A 19,633-nucleotide genomic window follows, 5' to 3' on the forward strand; every position below is an offset into this window, starting at 1 on the left:
TTAGTCTCTCTCACAAATACAAAGAAGCATAAGTGCTGGAACTAGGAGTGCTGGGGATTCTTCCACACTCCCTAGCTTGAAGTCGTTTCCATCATATACAGGGTTTACAGTTTGGTTCAATGGCTCTCAGCACTCCCACTGTACAAATTGTTCCAGCACCTCTGCAAAGAAGATCTGTACTCACTTAACAGCCTGTTACGTTTGAAAACTATTGCGTTGTGTTGTATGGTAGGCTGTTGAAGATTTGCCATTGAAACACAGACAGCATGGTAACAGACAAATTGAGATGAAGTTCTGATGAAACAGATTAGTGCAGTGTGAAAGATTAAACCATTCTACTAATGGCACTTGTCAGAGTGCCCATTCACCATTTGTGCTTCGATTTGGGATGGAAATGATTCACTATCCTTCAGTATGCAGCTTCCTCTAAGAAAGGCTTAGTCCTAAGAGCTTTTGTGTACATAGGCCCTTATTTACTATATTTTCAATCTTCGGCCTTCCAATAGTGATCATCTTTTCATCTTTTCATATGCTTTTCTGTAATCCTCATTTAAATGAATGTGGTAAATCCCTCAATGGGATTTAAAAGACTTATTGGAATTTCAAGAATGGAAAACAAGGGAATAGTAAAGGCGAGAACACGCACAAATCCACACACAAAGAAACATTCAAAACTGTGGTGATGTGCTGCCAGTCATTTCTGTTCTGAGACTGTGATCCGGGTAGAGCTGAAGTTTAAAAAACAGCTGATGGTATGTAGGCAGGATATAAAATGAAAGTTAAGCTGTGTTGGCTCCTGTTAACCTAACTACACTATCCCAGATGGATCTTTATCTTTATTCATTTATTTATTTATTTTTAAATAAACCTATATGTTTGGCCTTCACAGTATTTCTTTCCTGGAAAGTGTGTAAATATAGCTTGTAAACAAATAACGGACATCTGAGCATTTCCAGTGGTGTTCAGAGATTATTTTGTATGTCTGTTTTCAAACTTTTTACTACTGTGATAGCATATACAAATGAAAGAACCATAAAATAGTCTTCCATGCAAATAATCATATCCATAGCAATAGACATCTACATATTTCAGCAGTGAATAAGCCTGTGACACAATTAGTGCAGCACAAGGCGACAGGGGATGATTCACTTGATGATTATCTGCTCTGTTCATTCCCTCTGAAGCACCTGGCATTGGCCACTTTCAGAAGACAGGATACTGGGCTAGATGGGCCTGTGGTCTGACCCAGCATGGCCGTTTTTATGTTATGTTCTTTTATTGTGTTACATCAATGATAAATTGTCCCTGAAATGTCACTGTGCTTTACTGACAACTGTACTAGGCAAATAAAAAATTATTTTACATGAACATTCTTATTAAACAGTTTAACCAAGTGAGTGCTGCCTTATATAGTAGGTACAAATCTATTCAGACTTTCTTAATAAATGTATCTGGTCTCAGAGCCTTGCAGACACAGGTCTTCTGTTGAGCAACAGAACTGGTACAGCATGAAGTGGTGCAAAGTTCATGCTGCCCCACCAATATGCCATAGCCCAAGCCTGGAGGGATCCACAGTAGAGGGGAGAGGTAGGACTGTCCAGTGGTTAGACCACAAGCCTATGACTTGGTAGACCTGGGTTCAGTTCCCTGCTTTGCCCAGGGGCGGCTCTAGGCACCAGCAAACCAAGCTGTTGCCTGGGGCGGCCAAATCTAGGGGGCGGCAGGCTGGGCCGGTGGACCTGCCGCAGTCATGCCTGCGGGAGGTCCACCGGAGCCGCGGACGACCGGACCAGCAGCAGGCATGACTGCGGAGGGGGCGCTCGTCCCGCGGCTCGGCTGGACCTCCCGCAGGCATGACTGCGGCAGATCAAGCGGAGCCGCCGGACCGCGAACCGTTCGCAGCCGTGCCCGCGGGAGGTCCGCTGTTCCCGCGGCTCCGGTGGAGCTCCCGCAGTCATGCCTGCGGCAGGTCCGCTCGTCCCGGGACTCCGGTGGACCTGCCGCGGGAGCTCAACCGGAGCCGCGGGAACAGGGGACCCGCCGCGGGACCGAGGAAGGGCGGCGCAGCACACCGCGCTGCCTGGGGCAGCCTATTTTCTAGAGCCGCCCCTGGCTTTGCCACACACTTCCTGTGAGATCTTGAGCAAGTCACTTAGGTCCAGATTTTGGAAGGAGTTTAGATGTTGTAGAACTTGGCCTTGCAATGCCTAACTGACAAAATCTCTGTTAAAAATGAGATTTGGGCTCCTAAATTAGTTAGGCATTGTAAGTGTAAACACTTTAAAAAATCTGGGCCTAAGTTTCTGTGTGCCGTCAGCTTCCCATCCGTTAAATGAAGATAATAGCACTTACTTACCTCCTGGGGGTGCTGTGAGGGGTTCAGGTGAGGTGCCGATGAATATTCATGCCTAAGCTAGGTGTGAGAGGATGGTTCAGTCTTAATGATCTTTGAGGGTAAAATATATCCCATTGTGGAGGTTAAGTATGTACGACTTTAGCCAAAGTCCTTTTGGTTTAAGTGGTGCATGGAATCTTTGGCATGTCCTCTGCACTGTGATGAATACACCCTTAGGAGTCTGCTCCTGCTACCATTGGTCCATATCAGCATGGGAGGAGACTTATGGGAAGGAAATCTGCATGCAGCTGCATGCAGAACCCCTCACAGAGATTCCCTGCATCATCTCTTCAGTTTGCCTCTACACCTGCAGTAGCACCTGGTGCATTGTAAGAGGTTTCTAAGATCATGGTGATCTTTCTACCCTTGACCTCCTGACTACTCCTTTTCCCATCCACTCCTCTATCAGTTTGCTAAGTCTGGACCCTTTCAGGGCTGAAATTAGGGGTCATCAACATTGGCAAACATCTAGGGTGCTGTGACACTCTCTCAGGGTGCCAAGAACTGGCAGCCACTGTGTAACCTCTATGCCTTAGCAAGAGAAAGCTTTGCTGGAGCTTAAACTGTGTGTCAGCTCCTTCTCATGCCAGTATGTCCAGCTCAGCGGCAAACTCCTCAACACTCCACCAGTGAGTGTTCAGCGAACCCTGGTTCCATAGTTCCCTGTAATGGTCCAGTCCCTCTCACTGGACCCTCACAGAAATTAAGTCCACTGTCTCCAAAGAGACAGAACACATGCACTAGCCTGTTACCCCAGCTGAGGATACATTATTTACCTTGATACAGAGCACTGAGACAGTTTACAGTAAAATTAAGCATGACTTTTTAAATAAAGAACAGAGATTTAAGAGATACTGAGCAGAGATAAGAGAAACAGAAATGGTGATGAATAAAAACTAAATAAAAATGCTTTCTAGTGTCTAAAATTTAACAAATTACAATCCTTGTATTGGGTAATTTCTCATCTACAGTCAGTTCTCCACATCCTCAACCCACATAGTTGAGGGATCCACCCGTTCATGGATTCTAAGACTGCGGGTCACATTTGTGCCCTACGTGATGGATAACTCAGGGGTTCTCTTCCCTCCTTATTATTGTCCAGTAAACCTTTGAAATGTATATGTTTGAAGTGTATCCCCAGATAATATTTTTTTCTCCCCTGGTGCTTATGCTCCAGGAAGTAGATGTCATCCTGTCTTCTTCACTCTCCTCTCAGTTAGCTTTTCCTGTGGGCTGAGAGCTTGTCTACACTTAAAACACTAAAGACAGGTCTGCTGCAGCTATGCCATTGTGGCGCTTCAGTGTAGCCAGCACCTACACTGACAGGAGGGATTCACCCATTTGTGTAATTAATCCACCTCCCCGAGAGGTGGTAACTAGGTTGACAGAAGAATTCTTCTATCGACCCAGCACTGTTTACATGGGGACTTAGGTTAGCTTAACTATACTTCTCAGGAGTGTGGATTTTTCCACACCCCAACCGACATAGTTAAACTGTCCTAATTCTCTAGTGTAGACCAGACCTCAGATGCAAATGAACTTCCATTGTCTCTGGCATCACGTTACTCTATTTACAATGGAGACACAGGCAAGCAGGCAGAACAAATTTTCTTTGTCTATGACAAACTTGTTCATCAAATGCCTCCACCATGCATTTTAAGAACATATTATCAGCACTCATACATAACTCTTCATACACATCACACAATGATATTGAAATTGAATAGGTCACCAGTTTTTATACAATATCTTCTAAGACACTGTTTGACTAAATATTCTGACAATACTGTCTTCGGTGTGCCCTTTGCCAGCTTGCATAAAGGGGCTGTTAGGATCACAGGTGCCTAACTTTTAGGGGTAGTTCCTGGCTGGATGTCTCTTTCCTCCAACACACTACCAGCTGGAACACTGCTGGTGCATGTGCTTGTCCTTTTAAGGGCTCCATACCACACCACTAGAGCAGCAGCGGGCACGGTTGGGAGCCACAAATGGAGTTCTGGATCTTCCATCCAAGATAGCTGCGGACAGTTTTCCTTTGAGAGTACTGCAAATGTAGCAATGGCAACCAGCACTGTAAACAGCCATCCTAGCATGACTCTAGCCCGGCCTACTCACCCAATCCTCACTAGTCAAGACAGATTTGGGAAGAGGGGGTTCTGTCCTGCACTCCTCCCCGGAACCATCAGGTAGTAGTGACATATGGTCCTGAAGTGGTTAGTGCCAGCTACACCCCATACATTGCAGAGAGTCCTCTGCTGGATCAGTTTTGCAGGAGGTAGGTTGAGATTGCAATGGCATGGAACTAACTGAGACCGTTTCATGTGGAAAGAAGAATCTAGATGGGACAATATGGGTCACGAAAGTCCACAGCAAGACTCCTCTTGACTTCGGCCACAACAAGATTGGACCCTTAATCCTTGTCCTCTGTGTTGACACTATAAATAAAGGATATTAATTAGTGCCAATAGCAATGGTGATTTCTGTGATGTGGCTACGCAGGAAATGGATTAAGACAATCCATTTGTTTCCATAAACAGCCATTGATTTACATTCTAACAAACCCATTTCTTTCCTTTGATACTTTTAACAGACTTTTTATATTTGTATTAGCATAGTGCCAATGAGCCCCCGTCGTGGATCAGGACCCCATTGGGCTAGGTGCTGTACAACCGTAGAACAAAAAGATGGTTCCTTCCCCAATGAGCTTACTTTATATTAGATTGTGTGTGCTTTGCTTTAACTTTCTAAGAGTCAAATCCTGTTTGATGCTGAGCATCTAGCAATTCTCATAGAAGTTAATAGGAGTTTCCAGGTGTTTATCTTCTCTAGGGATTTGGTCATAATTTAGGAGGATTTTTTTCCCCTAGGAGAGACAAATGGTTTATTGTTCCTGCTCACATACTTTATTCACTATTGGAAATTACAGCTGGAACTGGTTGTATTGAAATACAACAAACATCCTTCAAAGTCTCATTTTGAGGTAAGCAAGTGAGCAGAATTTTGTTTAGATACAATTTTTCATTTCCCCTCTTATCCAGAATTCAAGGTGGAATTTGGACATGCCAGAATCTAAACTATATCGGAACTGTAAGTTATTAGTATATTCTAGGGGGTTATCTACACTGCGAGCTAGTGCACAGCAAGCCAGGGTGTGAATCTACAGCACACTAATTTGCCGTGCATGAACTCACCATGTGGACATTGCTACAACACAGTGAAAGTCCTGAGCTGCTTGTAACAGTGATCATAAAGGACATTAGTGCACAGCATGCTGTGCACTGTAATTCACAACCTGGCTTGCCGCACACTAACTCCCCGCATCGACAAGCCCTAAAATAAGTTACACAACTGTTTACATGGGGTTTTTTTATTTGCAGATATCAGTCTGAATCCCCAAAATGACCTAATTATATCATAATTTCAATTTTCTATCTGATGTTTTCGGTCAGCTCTAGTCTCATTTTTGCGTCCATGTAGTACAGTACCATAATATTGGCATTTATGGAGAAGTTCGGGGGTGGAGAATTGCTTCATACCCTTAGTTGATCCCAGATAAAGACTATTTACGTGAACATTAAAATGATCATCATTCATGCCAGATTTGATCAGAACAGTATACATAAAAGAGAATGTGCAAATGCTGAATGCACCAGATGTGCTTAAGGATAAGTGACAGCTACATAAAACTATTTTGTTTAGGATGTTGCTTTTTGTATTTTCTGAAGCTTTTTATTGTGAGATGAAATCTCTGCTTAATATGCCAAAAAGGCAGAATAATAATAATAAAATATACCATATAAGAGAGTATTTTTTTTTGAATTAATGTTATGCGTTGGGAAGGAAAAGTTCAGTTCCTACCCAGAATAAAGAGGGTTCTGTGTAACTGCTAGGGGGGAGGCAATGATATGCTGCAATTAGTACTACAGTTGGATGTGCTATTTTAGTGCCTAGGCACCACAGGAATGATTGCCGGAGACATTTCAATGATACATGGATAATTAAAAAATCAGACCATGCACGTAAAAAGAGATGGTCAACATCCACTTGCCAAAAAAACCCAACCAAACAAACAAAAAAACCCACACGAATGCAAATCTGTACACATAGATACTTTGCATGCACAATTACACATTTGCACATTGATCTGCAGTCGTGAATAGGGTGTGTATGTGCATTTATTTTTACACTTGGTCCTCAGCCTCTTTTTTTTATCTTTGTTAAAAATTCAGTTAGCAAATCCTTCTAAACCAATTTGACCAGTATGCAAAAACAAATCTTCTTAGACATTGGCCCCTTTTCCCCCCTCACCACTGCCAGTCCTATAGCATGTGTTATAATGTTTGCTATTATCTTTTCTCTGTTGTTCAGGGCTGGAGTACAGTCAGTGCCATTACATCACTAGCACAAATGGCACATAGGGGATCCATGACATGCATCTTGAACCTGGTTTGTAATGCATGTGAAGATTAGAACATTGCTATGTTAATTGTCTAAAATTGTCTTTTCTTTTTTTTTTAATAATTGGAGATATACCAATCTCCTAGGACTGGAAGGGACCTCAGAAGGTCATTGAGTCCAGCCCCCTGCCTTCACTAGCAGGACCAATTTTTTGCCCCAGATCTCTAAGTGGCCTCCTTGAGGATTGAATTCACAACCCTAGGTTTAGCAGGCCAATGCTCAAACCACTGAGCTATTCCTCCCCCAGTCTATATACATCACTGCTCCCCAAGACATCTAGACGTCTTGAATCAAAGGAGACCATAATGTAGGCAGTTAGGGCAAGGACCTAGGATTCAAGCCTCTGGAGTCCTAATCCTGACTGCCACTTGACTCTCTCACTTTGGACTAGTCATTCAACCCCTCTTTGTTTTCCACATGAAAAAGGGCGTCATATTTCCTTACTTCACGGAGGTGTTATGATCCATAATTAAAGTCTGTAAAGATCTGAGACTGGATAAAAGTGCAAACTATTATTATTCAAGGGAGAGATTTGGAAGGTGGTAGGAAAATTCAATGTGCTTGTACATCTAATGCAAATCTAGACAAGACCATGTTCAGACACACTAGCTTCTGCTGCCATTGTGCCAAGTACTGTATCAATTAAAAAGAGAGTCCCACGTGTCAATGTAGGTGTTTTGACTTCATAGCCTGTAGTTGTTCCAAGGTTGCAAGGCAATTGTTGTCTATTGTTAGAATCATTCTTATTTTGTGTTTTTTTGGTTACGAAGTAGCAAATACGGGTTTTGAATCTAAGCCCATAGGTTGAAAGTTCTTATCAATTTTTTGTTTTTTTTTCCTAAAAAAAGTGAGTTAGTGTTTGCTGTTTAAATAAACAAAATGTAATTCTTCTCTGTCTCGATAACCGCTTTCCACAACTGTTATTTGGAGAACAGTTGTCATGTAGTGGTTAAGGCACGGAACTGGGAGTTCAGTGATCTGGATTCCATTCCCAGCTTTGACTTGTTGAGTGTTTGGCCTTAGCCATATCCTATTTCCTTTCTGTTTTCGTTTTATTATCTGCAAAGTGGAGATAATACTGTTGTGAGGACTTCATTCAGTATTGTTTGTAAAGTATTTTGAGAGCATCTAATGGAAAAGTTCTCTGTAAGTCACCTATTATTATTCATGTGTTATATGACCATGTTGAAGGCAACACTTTTCAAGTGCAGAGTAACAGTCTTTCACTATTATGGTGTTGATCTCTATGCTATATTGAATAGTTTATATCATGTAATGATATATTACCCTTTTCCCTGATTTGATAAAATTAGGCATGAATTCTAAGACCTCTTGTATAGTGGTATTCTCTAATCAGAACATTAATAATCCACACATTTATAATTGGAAAATAAATTTCAAAGTTATACTCCAAAAGATATGTATTCATAAGTATCCAAATAACTCCTCCCCGCCCCTAGGTCCTCTTTTCTGCGCTGCAACCACCTCAACTTATTGGCATGACCAATCTATTTACAATGTATTTAATGCATGGTATTTGAAATTAATCATAATCTGTTAAATGTTTCAGTAATTATCAGAAATGAATGTACATAGACTGGCAAGGATACAAACAAACTGTTGTAAATAATTTGCCATATTATTCTATGTTGTATAACTAGTTTTTAGACAATCATTCATACTGGGATCATTCATTCTGAAGCTGTAATCTTGTGTGTGTGTCTTTGAATCTTTTTTTAAAATCCAAATCCACCTGTGGTGTGTAAATTGTAATTTTAACTCATCTTGTGCTAATCTCAGGTAAAGTCTGATATTCATTCATTGCTCTCATTGATTCTGTAGAGTTAAAATACATTAATCAGCATTACATGTTTTCATAATTTATATTTCTTTTATTCCCCCCTCAAAATATTTGTAGTTACACAAGAGTTGTGTTACTGAGAATCCATCTATTTCACTACTTGGCAGTCCAATTAACAATCTCTACTATAAGAAACTTCTTGCCCATGAATTGGATTGAGTGAAACAGGAGCAATGACACATACATTTCTAATAAAATTTGTTTCTTCATTGATTAGCTTGGAAAATATCTTCAAGGATTAAAATGATTGTTTGCATTTAATGCTCACAAAAGTGAGGATCAGAGAGCAGGAGCTAGAGTGAAGCCTGATGTGAGCAGGTAGCATACTGTATTATTCAGTAAGTTTTGTCATTGCCCTCCTGCCCCATTTTGATGTACAACTTCATTACTTTATTACTGTTCAGCTTTATTTCTGAGCTTCTCTTGAGCAGACTGATCACTGATTGGTTGGTTGTTTTTGTAGTATAGCCTACTTTATCTACACTACAAGTGTAGACCACTTTTCTTGTTGACCTGGTTTACATTGATGTACTATTTTACTCAACAGTTTCCTTTTGTTCCCCTAAGAAATCAACATGAGTAGTTTTTCCAAAACATTTTTGCAAGATATCACTTTGTAAATACAGAGTGGTATTTGATTTGACTTTGGGCTAGAGACTCCATCTTTATTTGCTTTGTAAAGTGTTATGCATAACTATAGTGCCATACAAGTAAAAAATAAGAATATGCATAAAGAGCACCAAACCTCAGTTACCCTAAAACTGCAAATGTGTGGCTTATATTTCAAAATACACAGCCACCTCCATCTTGTTAACTTTAAATAAATACACCATAATAACCCATTGGAATTGGACACACGCACACAAACAAGCATTATCACCGTTTGGCACCACCTCCAGTGAACAGAAAGAAGAACAAATCAAAGTATAAAAGCATTTTGCAGATTGAAATCAAAACAAGTGTGGGAAGGGGGAAAATCTTTTAATGATTCCTTGAAAACCATGTCTACGTGAAGCAATTTACATGTGCACTGGTCACCAGCAAAAAGTCAACATTTACAAATATTCACCACACAGCAGTATCTGAGATATGACTGTTGTTCCTCTAATCAAGAAAAGGGGAAACGCTGTGGCATATTATACTTCTGCATGGTGATTGTTAGTAAATGGGCCACAATTAATTCAGAAGGGCACAGGGAGGGAGTGCTTAGTGCTTGTCTTACACCTGAAAGTTCTTTAGGTCTTTTTTTTTTCTCTACAATGGGTCTTTGTCTTTTGACAGTTTGTTCGGTGGAGGAGGAAGAGGAAAAGAGAATGGACCCTATGTATTTTTCAATAGTATCCAGTGTTGGACTGTTCCAGACAGATACATGGAAGTTTCCAGAACGCCCACCCCATACTTCTCAACCACTAGTATGGTATAGTATGGTACTGGTGTATTGATATCAGTATGTCAACACTGGTCTCTTAGTACCTATTTTCCAGGTGTGTACCCTTCTTCCAGTCTAACCCTGGTAGCACTGGTGTTTCTTATAAAAGTTTAAAAGGTAGCACTTTCTGTTCTCCACGAGGTGTTTGTTTTGCAAGGAAGGGCCCAGTGGAACTGGACACAGTATTAAAAGATTCATGGATAATAGATGAAATGGTAGTAGGAACAGGATGCGCCTCTCATGTAATATTTACTAATGATGCAGATTTTGTAAAACTTCTGGTACAGAGTCCTGCAGCAGTTACTCTGACCATTGCCTTTTCATATTGTTATAGTTTTTCTCTGATAAATATTTGAGACTAATACCCTATGGAAATAAGCTAGATAGAGAAGATTTCAATGAAAAAACACTACCCCCAAGACAATGAAAAATGTCATCTAATAAACTACTGTCCTATATTACTTTATATGCCCCGGCTGAGTCAACATAGACATTGATACAGAAGACAACAGTCCTCATCATGTAGACACCAGAAAGCAAATACCTAAATGACAATTTCCATAAATAACAGCAAGTTGGTGTGTGTTAGAAAACGCCATGCACGCTTTTGGAATCATTGCAATATGTTGTTCTGAATTTAACCCCCTTTTCCATAATTAATCTCAATATAGTGCATTAGTGTACTGCAAGCTTCTGCAGACACGTTGAGTAAAAATTACCATTACCATATCTCTCTTACCTACTCAAGTTCTTGTACAAATATTTACATAAATAAAAATCTAATATAAATTTTTCCTTGTTCAAATCACTGAAAGTATTACAAGTCCTATTATATTACTTCTGCATTATTACTATCTGAGAGAGAGAGAGAGAGAGTTATTATAGACTAAAACATGTGCAGAGTACCTTTCTTCCTCAAGAATCCAAAAATTTTACAAAATACATGCAGGCATTACTCCATCCGTCATTGAATGTAGGCATCTCTGAGGTAAAATGGATCAATGATTTAACACTCCACAGAAACATCATAAAAGATTTAGGACAGGGAGATCATACCTTTCCCAAATGAAATGGGTGAGGAAGGTATGAGGAGGGACTTTATAATTTTCCCAGGATGTGGTAAAATCCTACTTTTACAAATACTAAGGACATTAATGCCACAGCCATCAAGTCTTGAATTTACATCGCATCTAAAATGTGGCACCTTCAATAATATAGTTCATCTTGCAGCCATGAAATAGTTCATTAGTGACTCAGAAGGAAAAGTATGTTTCTTGAATTGCCACCACAATTGCCTAATATCTAGGTGTTCTTTAGAGCTCTTATATCAAGTAGTATCTCAGCCTGACCGTGCTTAGCTTGTCAGATCTCACAAGGTGTGTCAATACAAGGTTATCTGGGATCCCAGAATTACTTGGGTTTAAAAAGTCTGGCTTTTGTAAAGGTCAGATTTCTAATTTGTGGATTCATTTGTTGAAAATTTCAACACACCTTCCCAGCATCCATACAGCAGCACTTTAAATATCATTTTTGGTTTTACATTTGTTGTTAGTGTTACAGGTTTTTTCTTAAAATGGGAAAAATACCGCTAAAGTATCGCTGTCTATAAATTATGAGTTGTAATAAATTATAACCCCAAATGGTAATTAACTGTTGGCAAGAGTAGATTTCCTTGGGGTTATTGCCTAATTAGGAAAATGAAAATGAAATAAAATAAGAGCTGCAAAGGGATAAAGTTAAATATGAATTATAGCAAACACAATTTTAGATCAGCTGTATGCTAAACTATGAAAATCCTGAAGACCATGTACTACAGAAAAATTAAATCTGAAATTCATAGTTTCATAGGCTGAACTACAAACCTAACATTTGCATTTTTACGGAGTTGTTTATTAATCCTCAAATGTAAAATCTCTGCCATTTCCAAAAGTGCCTATGATTCTTTGCAAGTATTGAATATCTGAGTGCACTCAACTCCACTATGCACATAAGCCCTAAAGTATGGATGCTAATGAAAATGATCCAAAACTTGTTAGCCCATATAGGTTGTTATTAATACTATTTTCACATTATAGGATGCTAACTATAATAGGGCTCGATTCAGCAAAGCAGTTGAGTATGTGCTTAAAGTTATGCATGTGAAGTACTTTGCTGAATTGGGGCCTTTTAGTGCTTTGGATATTTTGTTTTTTACATATTTGCAATCTACTTCAAATAGATGCAGTACAATTATTCATCTATGCCTGAAAGGCTGTCATCATACAGAGTAGCAGTAAAGAGTTTTTACATGGCTTTCAGGTGACAGTATAATTCTTTTGTCATTTGACCACATCTACTGCAAAACTAAAATACCTTTCTCAACAGAGATTAGAGCTTGGGCAGCCTAAATAAGTGGAGGTAGCTCCAAGTATTGATCTAAAGCATTACTTCAAACACAAGATTGTCAAAAGATTGTGCTTTATGTAAGGGGAAGTTCTAATAACATTTAGAGCTGAGCAATAGTAAAAGTCTTCTCTGTACATTTTGATTCAAATTTGAAAATGGATTTCGATTTCAACCACTTTAATGATCTTATATTCACTTTCCATGAACATGTATGTGCTCATACTTAATTAGTGCAAACTCTCATGAAAAGTATCAGAGGGGTAGCCATGTTAGTCTGGATCTGTAAAAGCAGCAAAGAATCCTGTGGCACCTTATAGACTAACAGACGTTTTGCAGCATGAGCTTTCGTGGGTGAATACCCACTTCATCGGATGCAAGTCATGAAAAGTGAATGTTGAGCTCGTATTTCCCAAAAGCAATTTTCACGCTGAAGGATTTACATTTTAATATTCAATATGCTCTGTCTGATTGTGACCCCAGTCCTACAATGGGAGTTTAGCATTGGCAGACCCTTATGTCATCATGGATAATTTTTAGCATCAGGGACTTGGCTTAGTTCCACAAATCATTCAGACCAAATTTCAGGAAAGCCCTCAAGCATGTTCTGAAGTCCCTTCCTATTCAAACCGCACTTAGGAGCACGTTAGTTTTGTAATTCAGAGCTTCAGTTAGGAACAGAAATAATGCCATGTGGTTCATGTAACAAACCAGTACATGCACATTTTGAATATTCCTTATGACCTCTTCAGAAACCATTTGCAGAACAAAAATTATTCACTTAATAGATTTGTTGAATAATTTCAAATAGAACACTCGTCCCAAAAGGTGCTGAGCACTAGCCTTGATGCAGCAAAGCACATAATTGTGCACATAATCTGAAGCATGTGAGTAGACCTGTTGATTTTATGGGACTACTCAGTTTTAAATTAAATGGGTGCTTAAGTACTTTCCTGAGTCAGGGTTAGAGAGCTCAGACGTGGCAGGATCAAGCCCATAATGAATAAACTAGAATTTAGCCATCTCTAATTTAGTTATTATTTATTATTGCAAATTTTTAATCAAATTCAATGTTTAACTGAATTATTTCCTCATTATTTCCTCATTCCTCATGTCCCACGTGTTATCTGGAACACTTGCCCTTTTAGAAATTTTAGTTCTAGTTCAATGACTGCTGGTTATCCTTAGTCACTATTAGAAAATGCTTTACTTTTCCCCTTGGAAAATTTTGACTTTTTGTTAAAAATTTAAAAACTTTTAGCCAAAAACTGAAAAATGGTTGTTGTTCAGTATAAAATTATATTTTTTCACTTTCTCATTTAATTGAAAACACACATTTCTGTGTGAAAAGTGTTCTGAAGGGTTTCAATCAGCTCTAGTCACTACCCATTTCTATCATGACATTAGTTTGGTGCTACACAGCCATATGTGGTACTACTACTATGGAGATTCTGTGTAGAGGTAACTGGAATATATACATGATGAGCAGCAGTACCACAACTTTCTTAACTAGCCTTACTTATGGGTTTAGTCTTTTCTTTCTTCTGAGTCTTGTATGATACCCTTTCTCTGGCGTAACCACTTATATCTCTATGATCAACTCCCCATATTTCCTGACTAAGAGTTGGAAAAACAAAAGTTAAGAGCTATTATGGCTTTTGAAGAGGCATGCCATCACATTTTCCCCAATCCAAGTACTTTTCAGACTCTGCTCCTCATAAAAAGATTCCAACAATGTAATTAGTATGGTCTCTTTTAATTTTCTCAGTCACTGCCAACTTTTCATCACTTGGTCATGTGACCAAGTGAGTTCAGGGTATGGCTAAGGCCTTACTCATTATTTAGCATTCACTCATTTTCTTCACGTAATGCTTCAATACCTTGCTGAGTGAGATAACTGAGCCTAATGATACTTTCAATATTGACTATTTTAGTGGCACCTAGAGGATTTTGCTTTTGGTTACAATTTTGTAATCAAGAACATATTTAATCATGCAATAGGAAAGTTTCTTTGGGTATGTATGTACATATATCCTAAATTCATTGGATTTTGGACCTTTTGCTGGATTCAGAAAAGTGTCTCAAGTTTTCTGAAAGTGGCATAAATGAGTGCTGCTGACCTTCCCAACAGGGTTGTCACCTGCATTCACTGTCAAGAAAACATGTACGATTGAACTAAGGTTCTCAAACTGTGCTCTGTGGACCATTGGCAATCTGCTGAGCAGTTGCTAGTGGTCTACAAAGAGCTGGCAAGTCATGTGGTGCTAGCTTCTTCTAATTGTTTCCAGGGGCTAAACTGCATTAAAAGGTAGCTAAAATACATGAATATCTTTTCTAATGTTACTATTCTACATAAGCGGTTGTAGTTGCCATACGGATGTTATGCAGTTGCGTATGTGAGGGTAGGTGTCACAGGCAATCTGTGTATGAAAATATGGTCCAGATTATGAAAAAGTAGAGAGCTCCTGAATTAAAATAGTAGATTAAGTGGTGGATGTTTTGAGGTGAGAATCCTTAAGTATGTTTTGTTATTTAGCTATCGTTGTCTGCTGAGAAGAAGACATGTTTAAGGCCCAGGAAAGTGATCTAAACTTTCTCCAGATATTGCTGAGAACATTCAAAGAAGCTGAAATGTCTGTTTGAGAAAAATGTACAACTTTCAGCACTTCCTCGTTAGCAGTGTATGCTGCTGCCGATGCCTCAGATGGGTGGATAGAGTCATGGAATTGCTTATGAATGGTCCCAGAAATTGTGCCTAAAATAAGAAATCTCTCTTTATGGGCTAGTGGAAGATAGACAGTTGTGTACCTACATTATCATAATGCTGGTAAAATTCATGAATTTTCACTTTATTTATAACCAAGCTTTCCTGACTTTGGAATACAGCTCTCTATATAAGCTTCTGTTTTAGTTTAGTTCAGTTTAAAGGGTTTAGTATCTACCACCATAATATCTGGTGGGATACATTAGGAAACATTTAGCTGTCTTTTCTAGATCTGTGTAAACTAAATTATATTCACCTATTCCATCTTGTTAAGCACTTTTCTGGTGTGCAAAATGTTGATGGTTGTATTGGAGATTGTGCAAAACTTGTAAGAAGACCAGTGGAACTCAAAGCGGAATTTCTTCTCTAGTTTCTTCAGTTTCCGTAAATGTTTTTATCTGCTGCTATTCAGTGGTAAGTATAGCACACATTTTCCAAAGAAGCAGCAAAGAGTCCATACGTCTGTTAGTCTATAAGGTGCCACAGGACTCTTTGCTGCTTTTACAGATCCAGACTAACACGGCTACCCCTCTGATACTATTTTCCAAAGAAGCTTTGAACATAAGAATGACCATAGTGGATCAGACCAATGGTCCATCTAACCCAGTATCCTGTCTTCTGACCGTGGCCAATACCAGATGCTTCAAAGATAATGAACTGAAAAGGGCAATTATCAAGTGATCCATTCCCTGTTTTTCAGTCCCAGCATCTGGCAGTCAGAGACTTAGGCTTTGGCTACACTTGCACTTCAAAGCGCTGCCGCGGCAGCGCTTTGAAGTGCTAAGTGTAGTCAAAGCGCCAGCGCTGGGAGAGAGCTCTCCCAGCGCTGTCCGTACTCCACCTCCCTGTGGGGAATAATGTACAGCGCTGGGAGCCGTGCTTTTTTAATGTCTCCTCATATGGAAGCTGTTCCTTACCATTCATATTTTTTGTTGGAAAACGTACTGAGAAGTGCATTTCTAATATATCTGAGATGGGATGACTAGAGCTGCATGCAGTATTCAAGGTGTGGAAGTACCATGGATTTATATAGAGGCAATATGCTATTTTCTGTTTATTATCTATCTTTTTCCTAATGGTTCCAACATTCTTTTAGCTTTGTTGACTGCTGCTGCACATTCATCAGATGTGTTCAGAGAACTAATCATGTTGACTCCAAGATCTCTTTCTTGGGTGGTAACAGCTAATTTAGATCCCATCATTTTGTATGTATACTTTGGATTATATTTTCCAATGTGCATTACTTTGCATTTATCAACATTGCATTTCATCTGCCATTTTTTAGCCCAGTAATCCAGTTTGGTGAGATCACTCTGTAACCCTTTGTAGTCTGTTTTGGACTTAACTATCTTGAGATTGGTAGATTGTTGAGGCATGATTTCCCTTTATATATTGACTCTTCCCCAACAAATCGTGTTCACCTATGTGTCTGATAAATCTGTTGTTCACTATAATTTCAACCAATTTGCCTGGTACTGAAGTTAGGCTTACTGGCCTATAGCTGCTAGGATCCACTCTGGAGCCTTTGTATAAAAAAAATGGTCTGACATTTAGCTATCCTCTTGTCATCTGATATAGAAGTTGATTTAAGTGATAGGTTATATACCACAGTTAGTAATTCTGCAATTTCATATTTGAGTTCATTTAGAATACTTGGGTGAATACCATCTGGTCGTGGTGACTATTATATATATATTATGTATTGATTTGTTCCAAAACCTCCTCTATTGACACCTCAACCAGGGACAGTTCCTCAGATTTGTCACCTGATCAATATTTGAATTGGAAGTGATGTGGTCTCACCATAGTTCTTAGTCCTAAATGGAAGAAAACCTACATTTCTATAGAATTTTGATATCTGGATTTGGATGTCCAGAAACCGAGATATTATACATTTTATCTTGGCCTCAGATAAGGCCTAACCCCATATCAGTTGCAGAACATTGGTATTATCACCCCATACTTTTCACCTCTGCTGGGACAGTAGTTTTATGATGTTTAAGTATAGACTATTGGTAGAAAGTGTATCTATTATAGCTACTAACTTAAGTAAGGCTAGAACTTATATTATTTGATTTAAATAATGTTGATAGCTGTTGAGACTGACTAGCTGAATTCTTTAAGATGATGGTGATAGTTCTTTCAACAATCTCTGACACCTGTAATCTCGTTTTGGAAAGAGAAATTAAAACATTGTGAACCAGTGGATTTCAGAAGTTTATATTTTTATGCTAATTTGGGAAAATTATGGTGAGAAAAATAATTTACAACTGAGTTTCAACCACAACAAGGACCTTGTTATCTGATTTTCTTAAACATTCTCAATACTTTTTTCTACTAGATTCTTCTTAGTATCAATTTTAGAACTGAATGATTAGCAAGTTACCAGTTATGAGTGTTGTTTGTGTATGTCTCTTGAGAGGAAGTTCAGTCTAATTGTTAATGTGGAGAATCAGGCTTGGAAGGCAGAGGATCTGAGTGGCATTCTTTGTTCTGTCAGTCTTGCTGTTTGACATGTGGCAATCAGTTAACTTCTCTGTATATGTTTCCTGTTTGTACAATGATGTATAAAGATCTACTAGCATTATTTTTTCTAACCACAAGAGCCTGTGGATATATACTTACCTACAGCATCTCACAGGGGTACTGTGAGGCTTAATGGGTAACGCTCACCTATGCAGAGGGCCAGAACAAGGGTTATGTCGTCACTCAAATGAGCGCAACAGGAGGACTTCAGAAGCACAATGTCCTTGTGCGGGATTTCTACACAAGTTTGAGTTTCACCCTAATGTTTAGTGTTTTACAATCCTTTGAAAAGAGTCTGTATGGAAGAGCCAAGTGTTTATTTCTTCCGTGATTGTCCTTAGTTAATCAGCAAAATAATTAGGACACATTAAATGTTCTTAAGGTTCTACTGTGCACCACCACGCATTCATTAAGCAGTGCAGGAGGTAATACTGGAAGCAGATATGGAGCAGAAGAGGGTAAAATAAATTAGATGCTATCCTAAAATTCTGTTTCATATCTGGCATAGATACAGTAACTGGGTACATTCTTCTTCATTTCTTAATTTTTCATTAAAATTTCAGGCACTGGAAATTCTCATAATCAAATTCTTATGAAACTCCATGAAAATGGGCAAAGAATTATTTGTGTTTTTCTACTGGTGACACCTATATTTGTGATAGGAGCAATCTGATAGAATTCCCTTTTATGAATGTGTGCACATCTCTTTTGAACAGAGAAATGTGTAGTCTTTACATGTCTAGTAAGTATTTAATTCTTCTGACAGTTAGCCTTTCACCAGAATGTATAAAATAAGATTATTAGTTGATTAGTCTCAGCACTGTATATTATCCTTGTCCTACACAGCACACCATACAGTATTATACATTAGATTTGATTACATGTTGGTAACTAGCTGGCTATCAAGCTCGATGCTCACGTACGTGTGTGTGTGTGTGTGTGTGTGTGTGTGTGTGTGTGTATTCAGGATTTCTTAAATAAATTTAATTCAGCGGGAACAGTCACCAAAACTGTAAATATTAAATATTGCAGAAATTCACAATAAATGAATTTTCAATTCATAATTTCAAGTATTCACACAAGAAATCTGATTGGAAGAGCTTTGCCTATCCAGTCATGGAACAGATTTGAGTGTCCAATCAAAATGGTACACATTTTTAATCGTGAATATGAAATACCCATTGCCATACATGAAGCGAAAAGCCGGTGAGCATTCCAGAGGCTGAAATATATGCACATAAAACCTTTGAATAATTTTGAACAGAAAATACATTTGTAAATTGTGTTCTGTTGATGGACAAAGAATGAACAGCCATAGACGAGCTAAATTCAGTGAATAATTTCTTTGTTGTGAATCGTGAACCAAACACTACTGGTTTTGTTTTTGTTTTGTTTTTAACCCAAGGCTAAAATTCTGGCCTTGGAACTGTGCTGTATGCATGTACCAAGAGAAGGAAAGTCCACATCTGGTCAGAAAATATTTGGTAAATTTAGCAGATAGTTTAGCACATTCATGAAAAAAATGAAAAGCTACTCTAGCCCAATGTTTGGGAGAGACTGGAACATGGACTAGAATTTGCAGGCTGAAACTCCAGTCCAGATAGTTGTTGGAAGCAACTAAAAGTATGGTAAGGCTGATGCTCCCCAGCCCCTTTTGCTGAGGGTGTTTTCCCACCCTTTGTTATTCCTGTGCAGAATCTGGACACTATGTTGAATACCCTTTATTATAAGATCATAATTTTGCATCAACAGCCAAGAGTATTTTTCTATCTGCAGCTGTCCAGGCAATTACATCAATTTCTTTCAGATGAGGACCTT

At 38.8% G+C, this 19,633-nt stretch overlaps 1 protein-coding gene across 6 annotated transcripts in view; it reads left to right on the top strand.

The window, feature by feature from the left end:
• Nucleotides 1-19,633, top strand: part of SNTG1 (syntrophin gamma 1) — a 510,494-nt gene that overhangs the window by 317,584 nt on the left and 173,277 nt on the right. Inside the window, exon 4 of one of the 6 annotated variants that reach the window (XM_039525352.1) lies at nt 9,996-10,131. The exons of the other annotated variants lie outside the window; for them this stretch is intronic. Coding sequence (XP_039381286.1) covers nt 9,996-10,131 — 136 coding nt within the window. The remainder of the gene's footprint in view (nt 1-9,995; nt 10,132-19,633) is intronic. 6 annotated transcript variants of the gene reach the window in all.

Source organism: Mauremys reevesii, linkage group 2, assembly GCF_016161935.1.
Source record: "Mauremys reevesii isolate NIE-2019 linkage group 2, ASM1616193v1, whole genome shotgun sequence".
In the NCBI taxonomy this organism is placed as follows: Eukaryota; Metazoa; Chordata; order Testudines; family Geoemydidae; genus Mauremys; species Mauremys reevesii.